At 54.7% G+C, this 17,019-nt stretch overlaps 6 protein-coding genes across 6 annotated transcripts; 4 read left to right on the top strand and 2 right to left on the bottom strand.

The window, feature by feature from the left end:
* Positions 1 to 1,588: 1,588 nt before the first annotated feature.
* On the top strand, positions 1,589 to 3,139 carry A1O3_09937 (uncharacterized protein; the record flags this gene model as incomplete). Its single annotated transcript, XM_007740028.1, has 1 exon — positions 1,589 to 3,139. One exon carries the CDS (start codon positions 1,589 to 1,591, stop codon positions 3,137 to 3,139), a length of 1,551 nt encoding a protein of 516 aa, XP_007738218.1.
* Positions 3,140 to 4,275: 1,136 nt separating this feature from the next.
* A1O3_09936 (uncharacterized protein) lies at positions 4,276 to 6,902 on the bottom strand (the record flags this gene model as incomplete). Its single annotated transcript, XM_007740027.1, has 8 exons — positions 4,276 to 4,517; positions 4,608 to 4,758; positions 4,866 to 5,067; positions 5,172 to 5,293; positions 5,366 to 5,465; positions 5,520 to 5,781; positions 5,848 to 5,962; positions 6,039 to 6,902. The coding sequence occupies 8 exons, from the start codon at positions 6,900 to 6,902 to the stop codon at positions 4,276 to 4,278; spliced, it is 2,058 nt and encodes a 685-aa protein (XP_007738217.1).
* A 976-nt stretch (positions 6,903 to 7,878) lies between these two features.
* Positions 7,879 to 9,904, top strand: A1O3_09935 (uncharacterized protein; the record flags this gene model as incomplete). Its single annotated transcript, XM_007740026.1, has 2 exons — positions 7,879 to 9,343; positions 9,393 to 9,904. The coding sequence occupies 2 exons, from the start codon at positions 7,879 to 7,881 to the stop codon at positions 9,902 to 9,904; spliced, it is 1,977 nt and encodes a 658-aa protein (XP_007738216.1).
* Positions 9,905 to 10,440: 536 nt separating this feature from the next.
* On the top strand, positions 10,441 to 13,121 carry A1O3_09934 (uncharacterized protein; the record flags this gene model as incomplete). The annotated part of the gene is made up of 3 exons (XM_007740025.1): positions 10,441 to 10,817; positions 10,903 to 11,028; positions 11,081 to 13,121. 3 exons carry the CDS (start codon positions 10,441 to 10,443, stop codon positions 13,119 to 13,121), a joined length of 2,544 nt encoding a protein of 847 aa, XP_007738215.1.
* Positions 13,122 to 14,460: 1,339 nt separating this feature from the next.
* On the bottom strand, positions 14,461 to 14,983 carry A1O3_09933 (large subunit ribosomal protein LP1; the record flags this gene model as incomplete). Its single annotated transcript, XM_007740024.1, has 3 exons — positions 14,461 to 14,507; positions 14,585 to 14,807; positions 14,915 to 14,983. The coding sequence occupies 3 exons, from the start codon at positions 14,981 to 14,983 to the stop codon at positions 14,461 to 14,463; spliced, it is 339 nt and encodes a 112-aa protein (XP_007738214.1).
* Positions 14,984 to 15,501: 518 nt separating this feature from the next.
* A1O3_09932 (uncharacterized protein) lies at positions 15,502 to 16,530 on the top strand (the record flags this gene model as incomplete). Its single annotated transcript, XM_007740023.1, has 1 exon — positions 15,502 to 16,530. The coding sequence occupies one exon, from the start codon at positions 15,502 to 15,504 to the stop codon at positions 16,528 to 16,530; it is 1,029 nt and encodes a 342-aa protein (XP_007738213.1).
* Positions 16,531 to 17,019: the final 489 nt, after the last annotated feature.

Genomic DNA, 17,019 nt, shown 5'->3' with positions numbered 1-17,019 from the left:
GTAACACGCTACCTCTCACAAAAAGACCTGGCAGGAGGGGGAGGGGCTGGCAAGTTGAGCATACTCCCTGGTAGCTACCCCTCAGGGGGCACGGATTTAAATCGAGCCGTGCCTCAGCCGCGGCCCAGGCCCTGGGTATTATGCTATTGAGTTTTACCATTGCTTTTCGACGTGAGAGAAACAAACCGACGGTTCGGTTGATTCGCCGCGGGTTGACCCCTATGTAAATCATTGCCATTATTGATCCAAAGGCAAGGCAGTGCATATGGGCGGGAGCTCCTGCACGTTCTAGGGAACGATGGGATTTTGCCACACTTCCTTCTGTGTCCACTGTCCAATAATGAGTCGGCCGTTGCGGCCCAGGGGCTCTGGGCATGGTGTCCGTGTGTATCTAGAGTACTCTGTAGGCGGCCGGAGTCGGTGGCAAAGCAGGATGCGGGTGGCAGAGTGCAAGGGTCCCACCCGGGAGAATGCACAGCGGCAACAGCATTCCCAGCCGATCAATCACCTCTCAGATGCGCCATGGCTGGGGGCAAAGAAGGCAGCACTGGCCATCTCTCACATCTCTCAGGGCCCGCGGCGGTTTGCACGATAATGCCAATTAAGATTGTGCTCCAGGACTTTTGTGCCAAAGGGATTGAGTGCCTCACGTCAGGATCTTTGGTGACAGCTGTCAGTCGGAACGCGAACCAGGGTGAGACGCGGAACGTGAGACTGAGACGCGCCGAGAATCGCCAATAGTAATAGCAGCGATGGTGGTGGGCCCTCCTGAGCCAGTTGACTACCTACTAGTAGGGAGCGCTGGGCGGACAGTGTGAAGGGTTGAAGGGAGCATCTGACAGCCTCGTAGGGAGCCAAGTGTCCCGAACCGGCTTAGCCCAGAAACGGTCCCTTTGTTTGACAGCCTCGTCGCCCCTCAGAACTCGGACCATCAACACATGTCGAGGAATGCACCATTGCACCGGCCGGCCATTCATTCCACCAGTGTGATGATGATCATGTCCTGCTTCCTGCGCTTCCGCTGGCGCTGGCGCTGGTGTTGTACTTGTCTTCTTCGTCCACCCACCGGTGGCTGCAATTTCGATCCGGAAAGTATTGGGCTTCAAGCTCGCCGTCGAGAGAGCAATACACATCTCATACATCAGACGCGAGGGATTTCGTTGACGCCCAACACCACCACCACCACCACCACCACCACCACCACCACCCCCGGCGTGGCTCGTGCCGACAGCGACCTGTCTCCGGCCATCTGATATCGCACGCACAAACCCCAATCGTGGCAAACTTCGGCCCGCGGAGGCTGGCTAATGTCATAGACATAGAGGCTAAGACCATTTCTCGCCCGCGTGCACTGTCCGTGTAAATGTACAATCACGTCGGTGGATCGGCCTGTCCTGTCAGTCGGAACCATATCATCTTACTGATTAGGGGTTAAAGGGAAAGAGAAGTGGTCAGGGTCCAATCGTCGAGCCTCTGCTTGACTCCAAAAAGCCCGCCATCTCCCCCTTCGACGGATTGCCCAACTCCTCTCTCACACGCTTTCCATCTCTTCATCCTCCCTGTGACTACCTTCTTGTACGGTAGCACAATGGCGGCAGCATCATACATACCGCTGGTTAGCGATGGCGGGCCCAGCTCACCAGTGGAACACATGCCGTACTCGGATGTCGACCTGGAAAAGACGGCGGATGAGAATATACCAAGATGGTATCAGTTGCAGTTGCCCGCCCAGTTCCAGCTGCCGCGGTGGAAGATGGCATCCGGTCGGGATAAGTGGTCGACCTGGAGCATGGCCCCTAAGTGGGACAACGTGCCCGACGCCAAAACATTGGGCTGGCTGGTCCTCTCCTACATGCTCGCCGCCCTCCCCCGATTCATGCAGCCGGGCGGCATGAGCGTCAAAAAGGAACTACACCCCACCGCGTACCTGGACGCCTTGCGAGGCTGGGCCGCGCTGTTCGTCTTCCGCTATCACTGCTTCGCCAACAAGACATGGCTGCTTGAGCAGCCCGTGTTCCACGCCATCCTCAACGGCCGGGCCATGGTGGACATTTTCTTTGCCATTTCCGGATACGTCCTCAGCTATCGCCTTCTCAAGATGATGCGCAATCAGCAACCAGGCATGCTCCGGGCCCTGGCCTCATCGTCGTTCCGGCGGTGGTTTCGCCTGTACGCATCGTGCGGTGTGGCCTCGTTCATGACCGCCTACATGTCGTACCTGGGATGGTGCCAGCCCTCTCACCGCAAGCCCACCATCCTTCTGCAGCTGGACGACTGGTTTTGGGACTTCATCGGGTCCAGCAATCCCATGGGCGACATCAGGGGCTGGTGGTATCCCGGCGTCTTCCGCACGCACTACCTCGACCAGATGTGGACGATCCCGGTCGAGTTCAAAGGATCCATGCTCCTGTTCTGGTTCTGTGCCGCCGCGGCCTACCTGAGTCTTCGCGGCCGCCGCACCTTCGCCATGGTGGTCATAATCCTCTGCTACCTTTGGGGCGTTGTGTATGGTGCCCTCTTCATCTTCGGCATGCTGATCGCCGACGTCTCCTTCGACCGGCATCCCGAACGGATGCAGCGCATCCGGCTTCCCCAGCAGCACCAGGACGGCGATGGACCGGAGTCCGCTCCCCGCCGACAGTCCATCCCGGCCAAGATCGGCTGGGTGTGCCTGACCATCGTGGCCCTGTTCATCCTGGGCCAGCCATCCGACGGCCACTATGATCTCGCCTGGGGCTGGCCCACTCTCAGCCGTGTCATCCCCTGGTGGTACCCGGTCGAGCTGGGCGAGCACTTCTGGCTCAGCATCGGTTCGGCCCTGCTGGTCTTCTGCCTGGACAACTGCCGCATGCTGCAGATCCCCTTCGAGCTCGGCTTCTCCCAGTACCTGGGCGACCTCTCTTTTGGCGTCTACGCCATGCACAACACCATCAACTGGGCTCTGTACCAGCGCATCGTCCAGCCGTGGTGCTGGGCTCACTTTGGCGATGGCTACTGGTCCGGCGTGCCCGGCATCACCTTTACCACCATCGTCGTCCTCTGGACCGCCGACTACTTCACCCGGATCGACAACCGCGTGGTCTGGTTCGCCAAGTGGATGGAGGAGAAGGCCTTTATCAAGTGGCAAGAGCAGTCGTAGTTGGCTTTCTTCCATGCCATCCACCACCGTGTTGCCAGCTCTTCGTTCCTTACTATCTCTTGTTTGGGCTGGGTATCTGCTCCGTTGGCATCTCTCTGATGATTTCACTTCCACTGTTGGGACTGGCGTTGGCGTTGGAACAGCGATGATGGCATGAAATGACATTTGCATCTTAAGATATCTCTTTTTCTCTCCTCCCCCTCTGATGGGCAACAATTATACATGATCTCGGAGCAGGTCATTCATTCTATGCCGGCTTGAAGATCAGTCGACTCTGCATGCTGGGGATGTCATCTCTCTCGGTGTGCCCTGGCTTATATTTCAAATGGAGGTGTCCCTGCAATAGATGGGACAGGGTTAGCATAAAACCGTTGGCTAGGAAAAACAAATCGTATATTCCATCTTCTCTAAACTTTTACCGGGTGTGTTGTCCTCGAGTTCGAGTGTCTTCTCCTCATTGTCCTCTTCAATTTCTCCACAGCAGAGACGGCATGGTCGCACTCCCATAGCTGTGGCTGGTATTGTGTTTGATTTTCACATGCAAGCCAGATTCTCAGTATGTTTTTCTAGTGTCTTATGCTGATGATTGGATGTGTCCGTGTCCGTGTCCGTGTCCATTTTTTCTCTCTTTTTTTCTTGTTCTTGGTTTGGAAAGGGCGCAGGCGCAGGCAGGTGGGCGCAGGCAGGCTCGGGCTCGATATGCGCCGCGCAGCCTTAGCCCCTGAGCCACCTTCGAGCTCTTACATCAGGTAACAGTACATGCCGGATATGTAAGGTACGGAGACACTGCATCGCACACGGTGAATAGGTGAATGGAATTTGGACGGGACGGAACGGCACTCCAAATGCCACCAATACTACCTGACTGTAGGATCTGGTAGTCCATACACTTAAAGTAGGTACTATTCTATTAGGTACCTAGGTACCTACCAGGTATCTATCTAACAGCAACACCACTCCTAAGCCATAGGATCTCTACAGTCCCAGTCCCAGTCCCCCTACCGACCGACCGACTGCGGTATCAATGACAGCTGTACATATCCAATTTGAAGTACTGGCGTGCCTGTGCCGTCTATCTCATATTCCACCTCCGTCCTGTCCGTATTGTGCCATCCATGATTCCCTCTCCTCCTATTCTATTCCGTCCCCGGTCGAAACGCGGCTGCGATGCACTCGCCACCCACGCGACTGGTATTGCCGTTGCCACCGTCAGGAATGACCACGTAGCGTAGGTTCCGGCCACTGACAAAGACTCGGAGCGTGCCCGTGATCTTCCAGTAAGGGCACATTCCGGACTTGGGGTGAGGCTGGCGCTTGATCTGTCCTGATTCCTTCAGAGGCGTCAGGTCGATGTCGACGAAGCCGGCCACTTGGGCACCTGTAGGAGCACGACCCGTCAGCATTCGGATTTCACCCACCGTACCACGCTGGACTACACCACGGCCGTATTCATCGCACCGATACTCACCTTGGTTCTCGGCATGCTCTCGGCGATAGTGAGACTCGTGGCGGCCGTCCGACACGTACAGTGTCTCACAGGCTGCCCATTTACTCCCGTCGTCGGCAAAGGTGTACACCACTGACAGCTCCACCACATATTCCGAATCCAGCACGTCACCCTAGCGAAAGATGGGTCAGTTCCAGTTCCAATTCCAGTTCTAGCTCCAGAGAGGTATCCAGAATCCAAGATCCAGGACGTGCTGGGAATGGCTGCGTCTATTCTCACCTTGTTGATGATCCAGCAGATGGTGTTATCGACGTATCGGACCCCATCGATCTTGTCCAGCTTGGCCTTCTGCTTAGAATGCTCCTTGTGGTCGCCGTAAGGCTCGCTGCGCAGGAAGCCGTAGCTTAATTGCAACACGCGTGCAGGTCCGTCCTCCTTGCGCAGTGCTCGGAGCACGGCACCACATGCCACTGCCGTAGACCTGTGACGAATGCAGTGTCAGTAGTAATGACACCTTGAAAGGGTTGTGGTACCGATGTGCAATTGACTAGCTCTCTCTCTCTGTGTGTGTCTCTCTCTACTTACTGGAGCTTGGACGAGTCGAGGATCACCTTTTGGCCCTCGGCACTGTACTCGGTGGCCAATACCCCTTTCAGGTACGAGGCCAGCGCTTCCGACTGGCCGAATCCACCCATGAGAATGACTTTCTGCACAAACGATCAGCCAGAGGAACAGAAGTGAAGCGAGCTGGCCCGGCTTCGATTCCGACTCCGACTCACACTAACTTGGCACCCTTTCTTGCGCGCCTTGGTCAGCTGGTCTCTCATAATCTCGGCAACCCCTTCCAAAGAAGGGCGGAAGAGGTCCTTGATCTCCTTTCTGTCGCTGGGTTAGAAATACTCAAGTGAAAAGGATTCCGCCGTCTGCACTGACCGTCGGAGAGTCATCCGGCCGTTGAGAAACCGCCTTTCCCTGCTCTCTCTGAGTCCAGGCACCTTGATAGTACAATCGACAATTTTATTGGGGAACATGGCGTCCAGCTTCTTTTTTTCCCGGCGTTCGAAATCGACCACCAGTCTGTCGATGATGTTCTGCAGGGTCTCACCGTTCTGTTCCAGGTATGATTCACTGTTCAGCCGCTCCCGGAGCAGCTTCTCGAACCGCTCGTTGACAAAACTCGATCCATAGAGGCCGCCTGTCGCAACTCACCTGTCAGATCCTGCTCGCGGTGGGTGCTGGGATAAGGACTGAGTCTACTTACCTTTAGGGGCCACTTCCTCCGTCTTCAACCGGAGAGGGATGTCTCTGTCAACGGTGTACGTGATGGCATCGACCGTGCCGCCGCCTGCGTCCAGTAGGATGAAGGTCTCGCCGATCTAGCCCAGTCAGTGAGTGGCGTGTAGACAGATGCCCCGGTGGGACGGGACGCTGGGGGAACGGTTGGGATGCTACCTTGAGGCGGGTCTTCTCGCTCGCCAACACGCACGCGGCGGCGGCTTCAGGCTCGGTGACGATGAACAAGTTATCGACACTCTCGTTTTGTAGCTGCCCGAATCCGGAATTGCTGATTGCTCTGGCCATGGCGAGCTGCATCTGGCGATTGGCATTACCGTTCCAGACGGCCGGGACGCAGAGAACAAATTCGACCGTCGAGTCGGCTGTGTATCCCTCCGAATCGATCAGTCTCTTTTTGGTGTGACGGAACAGGTGTGCCAGATAGTCGCCGATCACATCGACATTGTCCTTGATGAGATGCATCGTTTTGAGTGTCTTGCATGTCTCGTAGAGACCGCTTCTGACGCTAGCGGTATGCTCGCTGTTGTCAAGAAGGAGTTTGAATCGCGTCAACCGCCTCGCATGGTCTGCCTCATAGTCTGCCTCCTTGACCTGGTCTTGGACTCCGTAGCCCCAGAGCGATGAGAGGACTGGGTCCTCCCCATTATTGAGAAGCTCGGGTTCTGGGGTTTGGGGCACACAAAGGTCGCCGAACGGCGTATCGTCGTCCTCCTCGCCGTCGGCGCTGCTGCTCTGGTAGCCCGAGTCGTCTCTGGTGGACAGGCCAGTCCGCTCGGTCTTGTGCGCGTACCAGATCTCGGTGGGCACATCATTGCAAGGGAAGTTGCCGTAGGGATGGTCCGGATATCGATCGATCGTCTCGACCTGTCGGAGTTCGATGCGGCGGCGCTGGTTGGGGTTGGTGTAGCCCACGTACGCCACGGACGAAAAGGTGGTTCCAAAGTCGACGGCGACCACGAAGTGTCGCGCTTTGGCGACTGGCTCGACCCCGGCATCCGACATGAGGATGTCGCTGTCCATCTTCAGTCAACTGGCACGAAAAATGAAAATGCTGCCACCTTGAAAACGGAGCAAGAGCGTGTTCGTGCTGTCCGAGGGCAAGACACTCATTACTGCTTCGTCTTCCTTTTGAACAGACCTTTTGGTAGACCGGCCGGCGGCTCAGCCTGAGAGCAGCATATTCGCTCACTTCACCCCTGGCTCGCTTCCGGCAGCAATGCCTAGGTGATACCTCATTTGGCCCCCAATCACGTCTGCTTGCATCGGCAGGGCGGACTGCGGACTGCGGACTGCGGCTGCAGACTGAGGACTGAGAACTTAGGACTTGAGGCTGTGCGAGCTGTTCTGAATCCAGAATTGACGACCCGGCGTGTCTGTCCTGAGCACCGTTACATTGTGGCAGAGACCGACGTCGCCTTTGGGTTTCCAGCCTCGGGGCGAGGCCAATCACCGGCTCTGCTTCTGACGCCGGCTCGCTCGGCCTTCGTCTCTTTCCACACTTCATTCGCACTTGCGCCTCCTGGTCGAGTTGCGAGTTGAGCGCCAGCCTCCCTCCACCTGTTAGTCGCTTCGGAACGTCTCAGGGCGAGCCGTTCCAATCATACCCTCATACGAGGCCGGGGGGGCATTGCAAGCGAGGGCGCTTAGGCAAGAAATAGGGCTATGGAGGTTCTAAGGAGGCCAAGGAGGCTCGCTGCTACTACTGCAGGGGGTGCCCCGGTAGCTGTGATGTCGCAATATCGTACTGATAGCTGCCTTCAGTAGTGAACCCAAGAGCCATGATAAGCGAATCTACCACTACCGTACGGATACAGTATGAGCAGGGGAGAGGCTCGCTCGTCCCTGGCGGTGGCTTAGGCGAAGACCACAGCCTCCCTGTCCAATTCTCCCTCACTCAGAAAAGCACACCGGATGAGATGGGCCATATTGGCATATACTGCTCGCGCCCGCTGTCCTGCACTCCCACTCCGCATGATCATTCCTGAAACCTCGAGAAATGCCGCCGCCCCTGCCGCTCATGCGGGAAGCTCTTTCCTTGACGCCGGGCGGAGAAGTCTCGCCCCGGCTGAGGGCAGACGACCTCAACGAGACTCTCGCCTGGCTGGACTACTGCGTTGCCAGTGGTAGGCCCTTCAAGCAGACGGTCATTCAGCATCTCAGCAAAACCCGCCAGAAGGACTTTACCTGGAAACAGATTGACGACAAGATTAAAAACCTGTGGAATTGGGGACCCAACAGGTACACGACGGAGAATAGCACGCATCTGTCTATTTACCATCGTGGGACCAAGGCCATCAGTATCCTTAAACTCGAACACGAGGCGAGAAAGGCTTTACACAGAAGGGTCCAGCAGCTACAGGAGGAACATGCCCTAGACAGTCCGTCGCCCGGCAGAAAGCGCCGAAGAAGGAAGAGAGCCAGGAGAGGGGCGGCCGTTGGTCACCTTGATGGCAGGTCCTCATTGCGTCCGATCAGTGATACAATAGAGGTCTCTGTGCCTTCCAGGAAGGTGCAGGGTGAGGGCGCAGTGAGGGTCAAAACAGAGGTACGGTCTGGTCCAGTCTCTGTCATGTCCAGGTCCGTCGGTCCATCACAGCAGAGGCCGACTTTCGACTCTCAGCCTGCGTCCAAGCCGAACACGAGAGAGGTGTCCGCCACTATACCCTCCATCTCGGACAGTGAGGATCCAGGTGACTCAGGCTTTCCCACAACCCCCTTGGCAGGCAGAGTTTGTATCACCGCGACTCCGTTCTCGAATGTGGGCTCCCAAGATGTCAAGCCTGCGATCTTCTTCTCCCCAGCCGACGAAGACCAAAGGATGGAGATCCTCGGCCCACATGAGGAACGCGAGTCCTCGGTCTACGCCTGTGATGAATGTGAGACAACACGCAAGCTTCTGGAAGACCGGGACAAAGACCTGCAATACGTCCGAGGCCAGTTATCGGATGCCCTGGAGGCCAACATGGAACTGAGACATAGACTACAAGGCGCAGAGCACACTCGTGCCATCTGGCTCAATGCGGGTGACGAAGCAGCCCGAAGCCAGCTGGAGCGTTATCTCACCAGAGTCGAAGACCTCACCTGCCAGCTGAAGGATAAAGAAGCTCTCTGTCCGTTCACGACCCGGTCGTCGAAAAAGCATATTCCATTTGATGAGAAGTATTTCCAGGACGAGATGGTGGACATCAGGAATCGACTTGATGACCTGCTAACCTGTGCTGAGACTCTCCGGCCCTGCAATGATGTTAGATTCGATACACTCGGTGAGGACTTGGGACTGCTCGCTCAGCGGGCCACAACGAAGTCATCCAAAGTCGTGCGAGCTGTTTCCTTCCATTCACTCCTGCAATCATTGCTCTCTGCAGCAATATGCGAGTGGGTTTTTGAAAGTCCTGTTGACGAGCAGGTATTTACAACGACTCCTCTCCGAGAGACCATGTTGTCCCATCTGCGAACCCAAGGTTAGTGAGCGAGCGGTCTGGCGGCTCTGCGCATGCTGACTGTTGGTAGATGGCGATGCAGTCGTACGCAATCTGGACTTTGCGGCCCACCACACATTGATCGAAAGCCCTTATTACCAAGACGAACTGATCCCACGACGGGCCAAGGCTTTGGCGATACGGGCATCCGAAATGATTCAGCCCTTGTTGGGCTTGCAAAAGAGCCTTGGCCTCTGGGAAGTGGATATTCTGGAAATGTGGACAAGGCAGAGACCAAGACTGGAAGACGTCTTTGTGTCAGCATTGAAGATCAAAGCGAAAGCGCTCGTTTGTAAAGACATTTTCGAGGTCATCTTTCCCTCGCCAGGGGATGCCTTCGACGGTGAGCTCATGGAGGAGGAAAAGTCGATCGTGGGCGAGAAGCTGGACAAAACCTCGTGTGTCCAGCTGTGCTTGGTCCCCGGGCTTCGGAAGTTTCCCTTCGACCGCAAGTTGGTCGACTACAACAGCTTTCGGAAGCCGCAACAGTTCACTGACGACGCCTCTGACCTGATCGCTGAAGCCGTTGTTCTCGTCCACTAGAAGTGGGAATGGTGGCATAGTATTCCTCTCATACAACTAAACTGTACGGCCAGCGGGCTGGCCTGTCGTATTCTTGAGCCGTCGTCTTCGTCTGAATGAGCTTGACTCTCTCCGGGTGGTCACGGCGAGCGAGGTTCATTCTTCATTCACGGCTCTGTAGCTTGGATGGACCCTGTTTCGGAGAGAGGGTTATATGAGCGCGATTGTGACACCTTCAGCTTTGTGCTTCGCCTCAGGCTTCTCCTATTTAGGAGGGCTGTAGAATGGAGAACCACCGACCCTCAACCTCATCGATTCGTAGTCTGTAACGCCCTTGACGCGGCGCCGTGTGCCGTGCATAAGTCGCAGGCGCCAGCCCCCTCGAACCCCTCGGAGTTGCCTGTTACATCCGGGGGCTAGAAAAGGTGTGGCTCAGAGCTCCTGCGGTGCGTAATCTGTTTCACTGTCATTGCTGCTCATAGTTCTTCCCGCACCCATCAGCTCTCAGTGAGATCGTCTTCCCCCGTCTGTGACCAGTTCCACGTCAAAGAGCCAAGATGTCTCGTCAGCAACAACCTCGCGTGCTAGCAACAGGGAAGAAGAAGAAGATGATGAAGAAGATAAACCTGTCCGCATCTGAGACACGTAAGCTCATCGAAAATTACGGTATCGTCTTTGAAGGGCCTCTGAGGCCATCTCAGTGGCCCGAGCAGTATAAACACATCTTCCAGCAGATTCGAGAGATTCGGTCGATAGAATACGATGCATATAACCCAGGTCCAGGTCGGAGTTTGGCATTCGCCAACAAGATGAAGCAACGTACAGCCGAACTCTGCCGGGAAGCACGAAAGGTCAGGAGAGATCGGGAGGAAGAGAGCACTTGGAGAGGGATGGAAAATTGGATTTTCGACAGCTTTGGCGCTCAATTCAAATGGTGTGATAACTCTTCGAACGGCGCCGATGCTGGCAAACAAAGAAAGGAACTGACGCCACGTTAACTGCAGTCAAACCTGTCACAGGTATCTGTGGCTCTCTGAGTTTGCTGCATATCCGAGAGATGCTGTCCAAAACGCAAAACTTCGCGAACAACGGGCTCAAACATTGCTTTGTCAATGTCCTCCAGAAACGCGAATCGCGCAACTGTTGTAAGGCCATGCAGTCCGTCGTTGCCCAACGCACCAGCTAACCGAGAAGTAGCGATGACAGGAATAACGAGTTTCTCTTCTCCAATGTGAGTGACCCTATGGTCAAATATGACCGACGAGACAAGCTCGAAGAGCAGGGCATCCACAGGAGAAAACCCGACCGAGTAATTGGTCTTTCGGAGACAGGCTCAATTCGATACCATTCCAACTCCGAGATTGCTCAGGGATTGCGGCACGACCCCTTTCCCGGCAAGAACTTGTTTTATCCTTTCCTCATTCTTGAGGCCAAACGGGAATTTAATGCTCCAGGGTTCGAGTCTATTGAAATGCAGACAGCTTTTCCGATTCGGTCTTGTTTGATGGTTCAAGAAGACCTCCGACGACAGTCAGATGGTTCTCTGGAACCCCTCGTGTGGTTTCTGTCTTACCAAGGAGACGAGTGGAGAGTGGCAGCATGCGTCGTCCACGAAGAGCGCTATGTGAGTCGTAATGTGTGCAACACCATTCTAACGATCGAGGTCCTAACCTTGGTTAAGAAAGTGATTGACCTCTGGATGGGGAGATCAACCTCTGCAGACGACGCCCTACAGCTCTTGCTTATAGTCGACTTCATTTGCGATTGGGCAAGGAATGTGTTTCGATTCGAGCTTCTCTGCAGTCTAGCCGGTGGGGTGCAGAACTTGAGGCAGAACTTGAGGCAAGGATCCTGTGACACCTACGCGAGTAGATTTTCGCGGCCCCCTCCAGAGTCGAGCGGTGCGTTAGCTCCAGTTGTCGCACGGGAGCTGGGACAGGGCCTAGAAGTTATCGATTTGACCGAAACACCCTCTGTTTTTGGGGGTTTTATGTTCGAGGATGTGGTCATGGAAGACGGCGACGGCGAAGAGAAGGAGTGGAAGCTGCATGGCGCAGGAAGTTCCAAGGAGCAAGAAGCAGCAGAAGAAGTCATAGATGCCGAAGCAGGCCTCGGAGATGACACGATGTCGCATCCATCTTTGATCTCGGATTCTATTCAGCTGATCCCTGGAGTGGCGGTTCAGCAGTCCCACAAGTGTCTATTCGTGTTTCACCATCTTTCCATTCCGGAAGAGTTGGAAGAGATGCAGAGAGTGCTGGCTCAGTTGGTTGACTCTCAGTCGGGTGCCTATTGTGGCGAAACAATCGAGACCGTGGCAAAAGCAATATTGCAGTGCTTCTCCGATGACAGTGCCCAAGCGATACCGACCACGTCGACTCGGATCGGCCACCTGAGGACCGAATGGTTGAGAGAGGTCAGTGGTACCAGCTTGATGAACGAATCTCCGGTGAGAGCCTGTGTGAAATTTCAAAGTTACTTTCGGCGTGACTGGCAACTTGTCCGCGAGCTGCAGTGCGTGAGCTGTACATCTACAGGCATTCAGATGCTGCGGAAATTGAGTGGTGTCACAGATGGCCAAAATTTCGAAGACTTTTGCTGGAACCAGCCCGACTTGCTGCCCTCAGATGCTTCTACAGCTCTGCGTTGCCTTACCGGTCAGCACGCTGTTGCTGCGGCGATGCGCTCACGGAACATGTATCTGACCCGTGGGCCTGAACAGGTCGAATCAATTCGAAAGTGTTGGTGGCGGGAGGAGCGGGAGGAGCGGGAGGAGCGGGAGGAGCGGGAGGAGGATGATCATGATGATGATGCTGTTTCGCCATGCCTGTCCAAATTGTTTTATCTCCTGGCGCCAGGTGCTCGCAAACGGCAAGAGGTTTCGGTTATGGTGGACAGCGGCTCTTTACTCATGGAGGTATTGGAGCGGCCATTCCCAAGGGAGCTGGAGGATTCTTTCATCGCGGAGGCGTTTCCTGGCGACCCGGGAATCTTAGTTCGCAAAAGACACCACAGGCTTGATGACATGTCGTCTGAATGGTGTCTCATCTTGTTCAATGACGTCGACTTCGAGCACATTGAAGATCACATCGAAGAGATCAAGGAATGCTATCAAAGCATCAGGAGACATCAAGTGTATTATAGCCTGAGAGACAATGGCGGTGGGTTTGAGAGGAAACATATCGGCGACTTGTTGCCCGAAGTCCCTGGTCTTTGGCCTGAAGAGATGAACACATAGTCCGTGTGTACACGTTACCAGGTCCCAGGACGTGGCTGACCGCGGATTCAATTATTCGTTGGCTCTTTCGTTGATTCAAGCTCCGCAGCCAATTCCATTGTCAGGCCGTCAAGTGGCCTCTCGAATTCCATAATCACTTCTGCGGCCCTTGTGGCGCCCCAGAAAATCTCTGGGATCGTAGCCTGCGTCGCCGCCATAGAAGATTCGAGCGAAATGTGCGGCTCCGGGGATCGCTACACATAGTGGTCGATTTTGATTTCCCCGTTTGAAATAGGTCAGTGTAGGCGCGTCGATGAGTTACTTCTTATGCCTCAGCTCAGGGACCGAAAGACAGGGCTTGTGGAGGCTGTCTGGACACGTAGATCACAAATCTACGTGTTTAAACCTCCATGTACAGACTCGGCTTTCGCATTTCATACAACGAGAAGAGAAGAAGAAAATATGTGGGATGCAAGCAAATAGAAAAGTGGCCGAGGAGAAACATGGAAGTGAACGAGGCTGAAGTCCATTGCAGTGCCCAGTGCCGAGAACCGGATCAAGGTGAGCGGTCCAATCAGACCGATCCTACCGGCATACTAGTAGAGAGGAACTTGAAGAGGATCGGCGACTCTGCAGGCGAGTAGGTGTGCGTGCTGTTAGGCGAGGGAAAGGGCAGATCTGTCTTGGGTTTGCAGGTGCTGAACCCTCACGCTTGCATCTCTAATGTCCACCACTGCAGCGAACCGAAGACAATGGAAGTGGCGACCATTAAGTGGCACAACACAAATGAAAGGAGGAAAGGCATGACTGTTTGAGAGATCCAAACCCCGAAGGCATTGTCACAGGGGCTTTGGGAGGGCTGGCTGTAGGGATTGAGGAGCGCTCGACGATATCTTGACACAGACACACACTGGCACGCACACAATACAGTCGACGTCACGGATATGCATATCCGCCATGTAAAACACGGCACACAAACAACGTCGGCGAGGTTTCATGAGCTATTGACATTGTGGATTAACCCTTGAAAGTGGTTTCGAATGGCTCGATAAGTCCGCATGAGTCTTCGCATGCCCAGCTCGTCCCGGACCGTTCTTCTCGAGTACTAGTAGTATTTTTCTTTCCCCTTTGTTTCTGATTATCCACAAATGTCGAAAATGCCTTGATTGCAAAGTCGCCTCCCACAAAAGAGGATACAAACGAGGACTTTGATCAAAACAAGGCAAGGCAAAGCAAAGCAGGATGAGGATGCAATGCTTTTTGAGGTGAGATTGTTTCCTTGTTCTGTGTGTGAATGTTCTCGCTCGAAAAGAGTTGCCGCGGCGGAGAAAACATGGCGGGGTAGGATGCATTCAATCGCTTAGTCGAAGAGACCGAAGCCCATATCCTCGTCGGACTCTTCCTTCTCTGTTGCAGAAGGTCATTAGCATTTCGTCCGACTGACAGATCGATGGGTAAGACAAAATTTGTCTTGTTCGACGTACCCTCTTCCTTCTTTTCCTCCTCAGCAGGAGCGGCGTCAGCGGCACCGCCAGCGGCAGCACCACCGGCAGCGGGAGCGGCGGCCGCGGCACCACCGCCGGAGCCGACGTTGAGAAGCAGATCCTTCACATCCTTGCCTTCGAGGGCCTTTGCGAAGAGCGTGGCCCAGATGGGTTCGACGTCAGGGACACCAGCAGCCTTGATGATGGTGTTCAGCTTGTCGGCCTACAACAGAAAAGTGCCGAGCAGTCAGTAAAATGGTCCTTGAACTTGTGTCTCTGGCGATCCGATCCACGCTCGGATCTCGAAAGCAGATGCATGGGATTTCGTACAGTGATCTCAATGCCGTCGTCGGCAAGGATGAGAGCGGCGTAAGCGCTGGCGAGCTCGGCGTTCGACATGTTGACGACTTAAGGGACTGTCTGGTTGATTGAAACTCTGCAGTGAGGAAGTGTGGTCGTGGTGTCGAGGAGTGGAAGTTGGCGCGCAGTTTAATCCGCACAAGTTGAGCAGTAGGCGTCAATTTCGTTGTGGGAGGGTTGGCGTGCCAAGATTTTATCCCACGTGATGCAGTGCTCCCTCGTAGGTGCTTGGCCTGGGCGCCCAGAATTCAGCCTTGTCAGGTGATCAGGCTGAGGATGCAACCACTTACCACTTCCGCCATATCTCGGCACGGCTCCTCAAGCAAGGTCATAACTCCTACTACTGCACTTCTATCTCACGAAGCTAAAGTTACATCGAATCCTCTAGTATTTGTACATGGCCATTGACATTGATTATATACGACACTGGCACGCCCATATAAGATATCGCCTTAAGCCTGAAGCCTGAAGCCTGAAGCTGACTGTCAAGAAGTCCCAGCACCCAAGAGTGATAGATAATGTCCTCTTCCTCGGCGCCATTGCCATTGCCATTGGACATGCAAGCGCTGCAAACCCTGAGATCTCAATTCTCACTGGTGTTGACAGACTTTGCAGAGTCTAGCAGCAGATTCCGGATCCTGCACACCATCCCGCCATCACAACCGCCATCCTCCCAAGCGTTGCGCACAGTCTTTGTCCTTGACTCCAGTTTCAACCCACCATCGCGAGCACATATGAGCCTGGTGAAGACGGCGCTGACGGCGAAGCACTTACAAACCAGCTCGACTTCTAATTCTCATTCCCATTCTACTCCGAGGGCGAGTGCGGATGCGGATGCGGATGTTTCTGCCGAACCAACCCCGAGAGTCCTGTTCCTCCTGGCGACCGTGAACGCGGACAAGAAACCCAAGCCGGCCGACTTCGAAGATCGGCTGGTCATGATGGTGCTGATGGCCGAGCAGTTACGTGCAGCCTTCGGCGATGCCGCTGGTTCTACGTCCAACACCAATACCGATCCTGCGGCCGGCAACACGCGGGCCCCGGTGGTGGATATCGGCATTACGAAAGAACCGTACTTCATCGACAAAGCAAGCTGCATCGACCAGAGCAACGTGTACCGGCCCGAGGAAGACGGCAGTTTCGTCGAGCAGATCCACTTGACGGGCTTCGACACCTTGATCCGCATCTTCACGCCAAAGTATTACCCGAACCACACGCCGCCGCTGTCGGCGCTGGCCCCGTTCCTCTCGCGTCATCGCTTGCGCGCTACAGTGCGCGTAGAGACCGACTCGCCTTCCCCGAATCTCAAGGACGCGCAGGGCGAACCAGGCTCTGAGTTTGACACCGTCGAAGGCCAAGTTGCGTATGTCGATCGCATTGCGCGTGGGGACATGGAGGCTCAGGGCCTGAAGAGAGAGTGGGCGACGAAGGTTGAGCTGGTTATTGATGACTCCGGGGAGGCTCAAGGCGTGAGTTCGACCAGGGTACGTGACGCCGCGAGAGCGGCTAGGTTCGATGAGGTGGAAATGCTCGTTGGGAAGCGGGTTACCGAATGGATCAAGCAAAGGGGTCTGTATCGCGATTAGACCAGGGCTGTGCGGAGTAGTAACGGCTATGTTGGATGCCTACCCTCTGACGACCAGTCAGACTAGATAGGCTGTCTTGCAACAAATGTACGCATCATGTTGAAACACATCAGATGAAGACATGTTGAAGACGACCATCACGAGGTAAACATCTTGTAAAATGACAGCTTCGGCTGAGCACAGGGGAGTAACGACATGTACAAACCATGCATAGCTATCTTAGGTGTGCATCGTAGAAGGGACATGTTTGCTATGGCTGTACACTGCATTGTGCTGGGGTCAAACTAACCATTATAAAACCGGTCTTAGATGGCTACGGCTCATATAAAACTACACAGATCTTAACTCAACTCAATCATAGATGTTTTTGTTTCCAGAATCTTCCTTGGGAAGCTGCTTTTCTCATCCACTGCAGCATATCAGATTGCAAGCACTCGCGTCTCACAACATTATGATCAACCGACCGCAGACAAGTGCTCGAAGAACTCT

The sequence above is a fragment of the Capronia epimyces genome, assembly GCF_000585565.1.
Source record: "Capronia epimyces CBS 606.96 chromosome Unknown aczIQ-supercont1.10, whole genome shotgun sequence".
Taxonomy (NCBI): domain Eukaryota; kingdom Fungi; phylum Ascomycota; class Eurotiomycetes; order Chaetothyriales; family Herpotrichiellaceae; genus Capronia; species Capronia epimyces.
The sequence above is the reverse complement of the archived record's forward strand: the minus strand, read 5'-3'. Positions and strand labels throughout refer to the sequence as shown.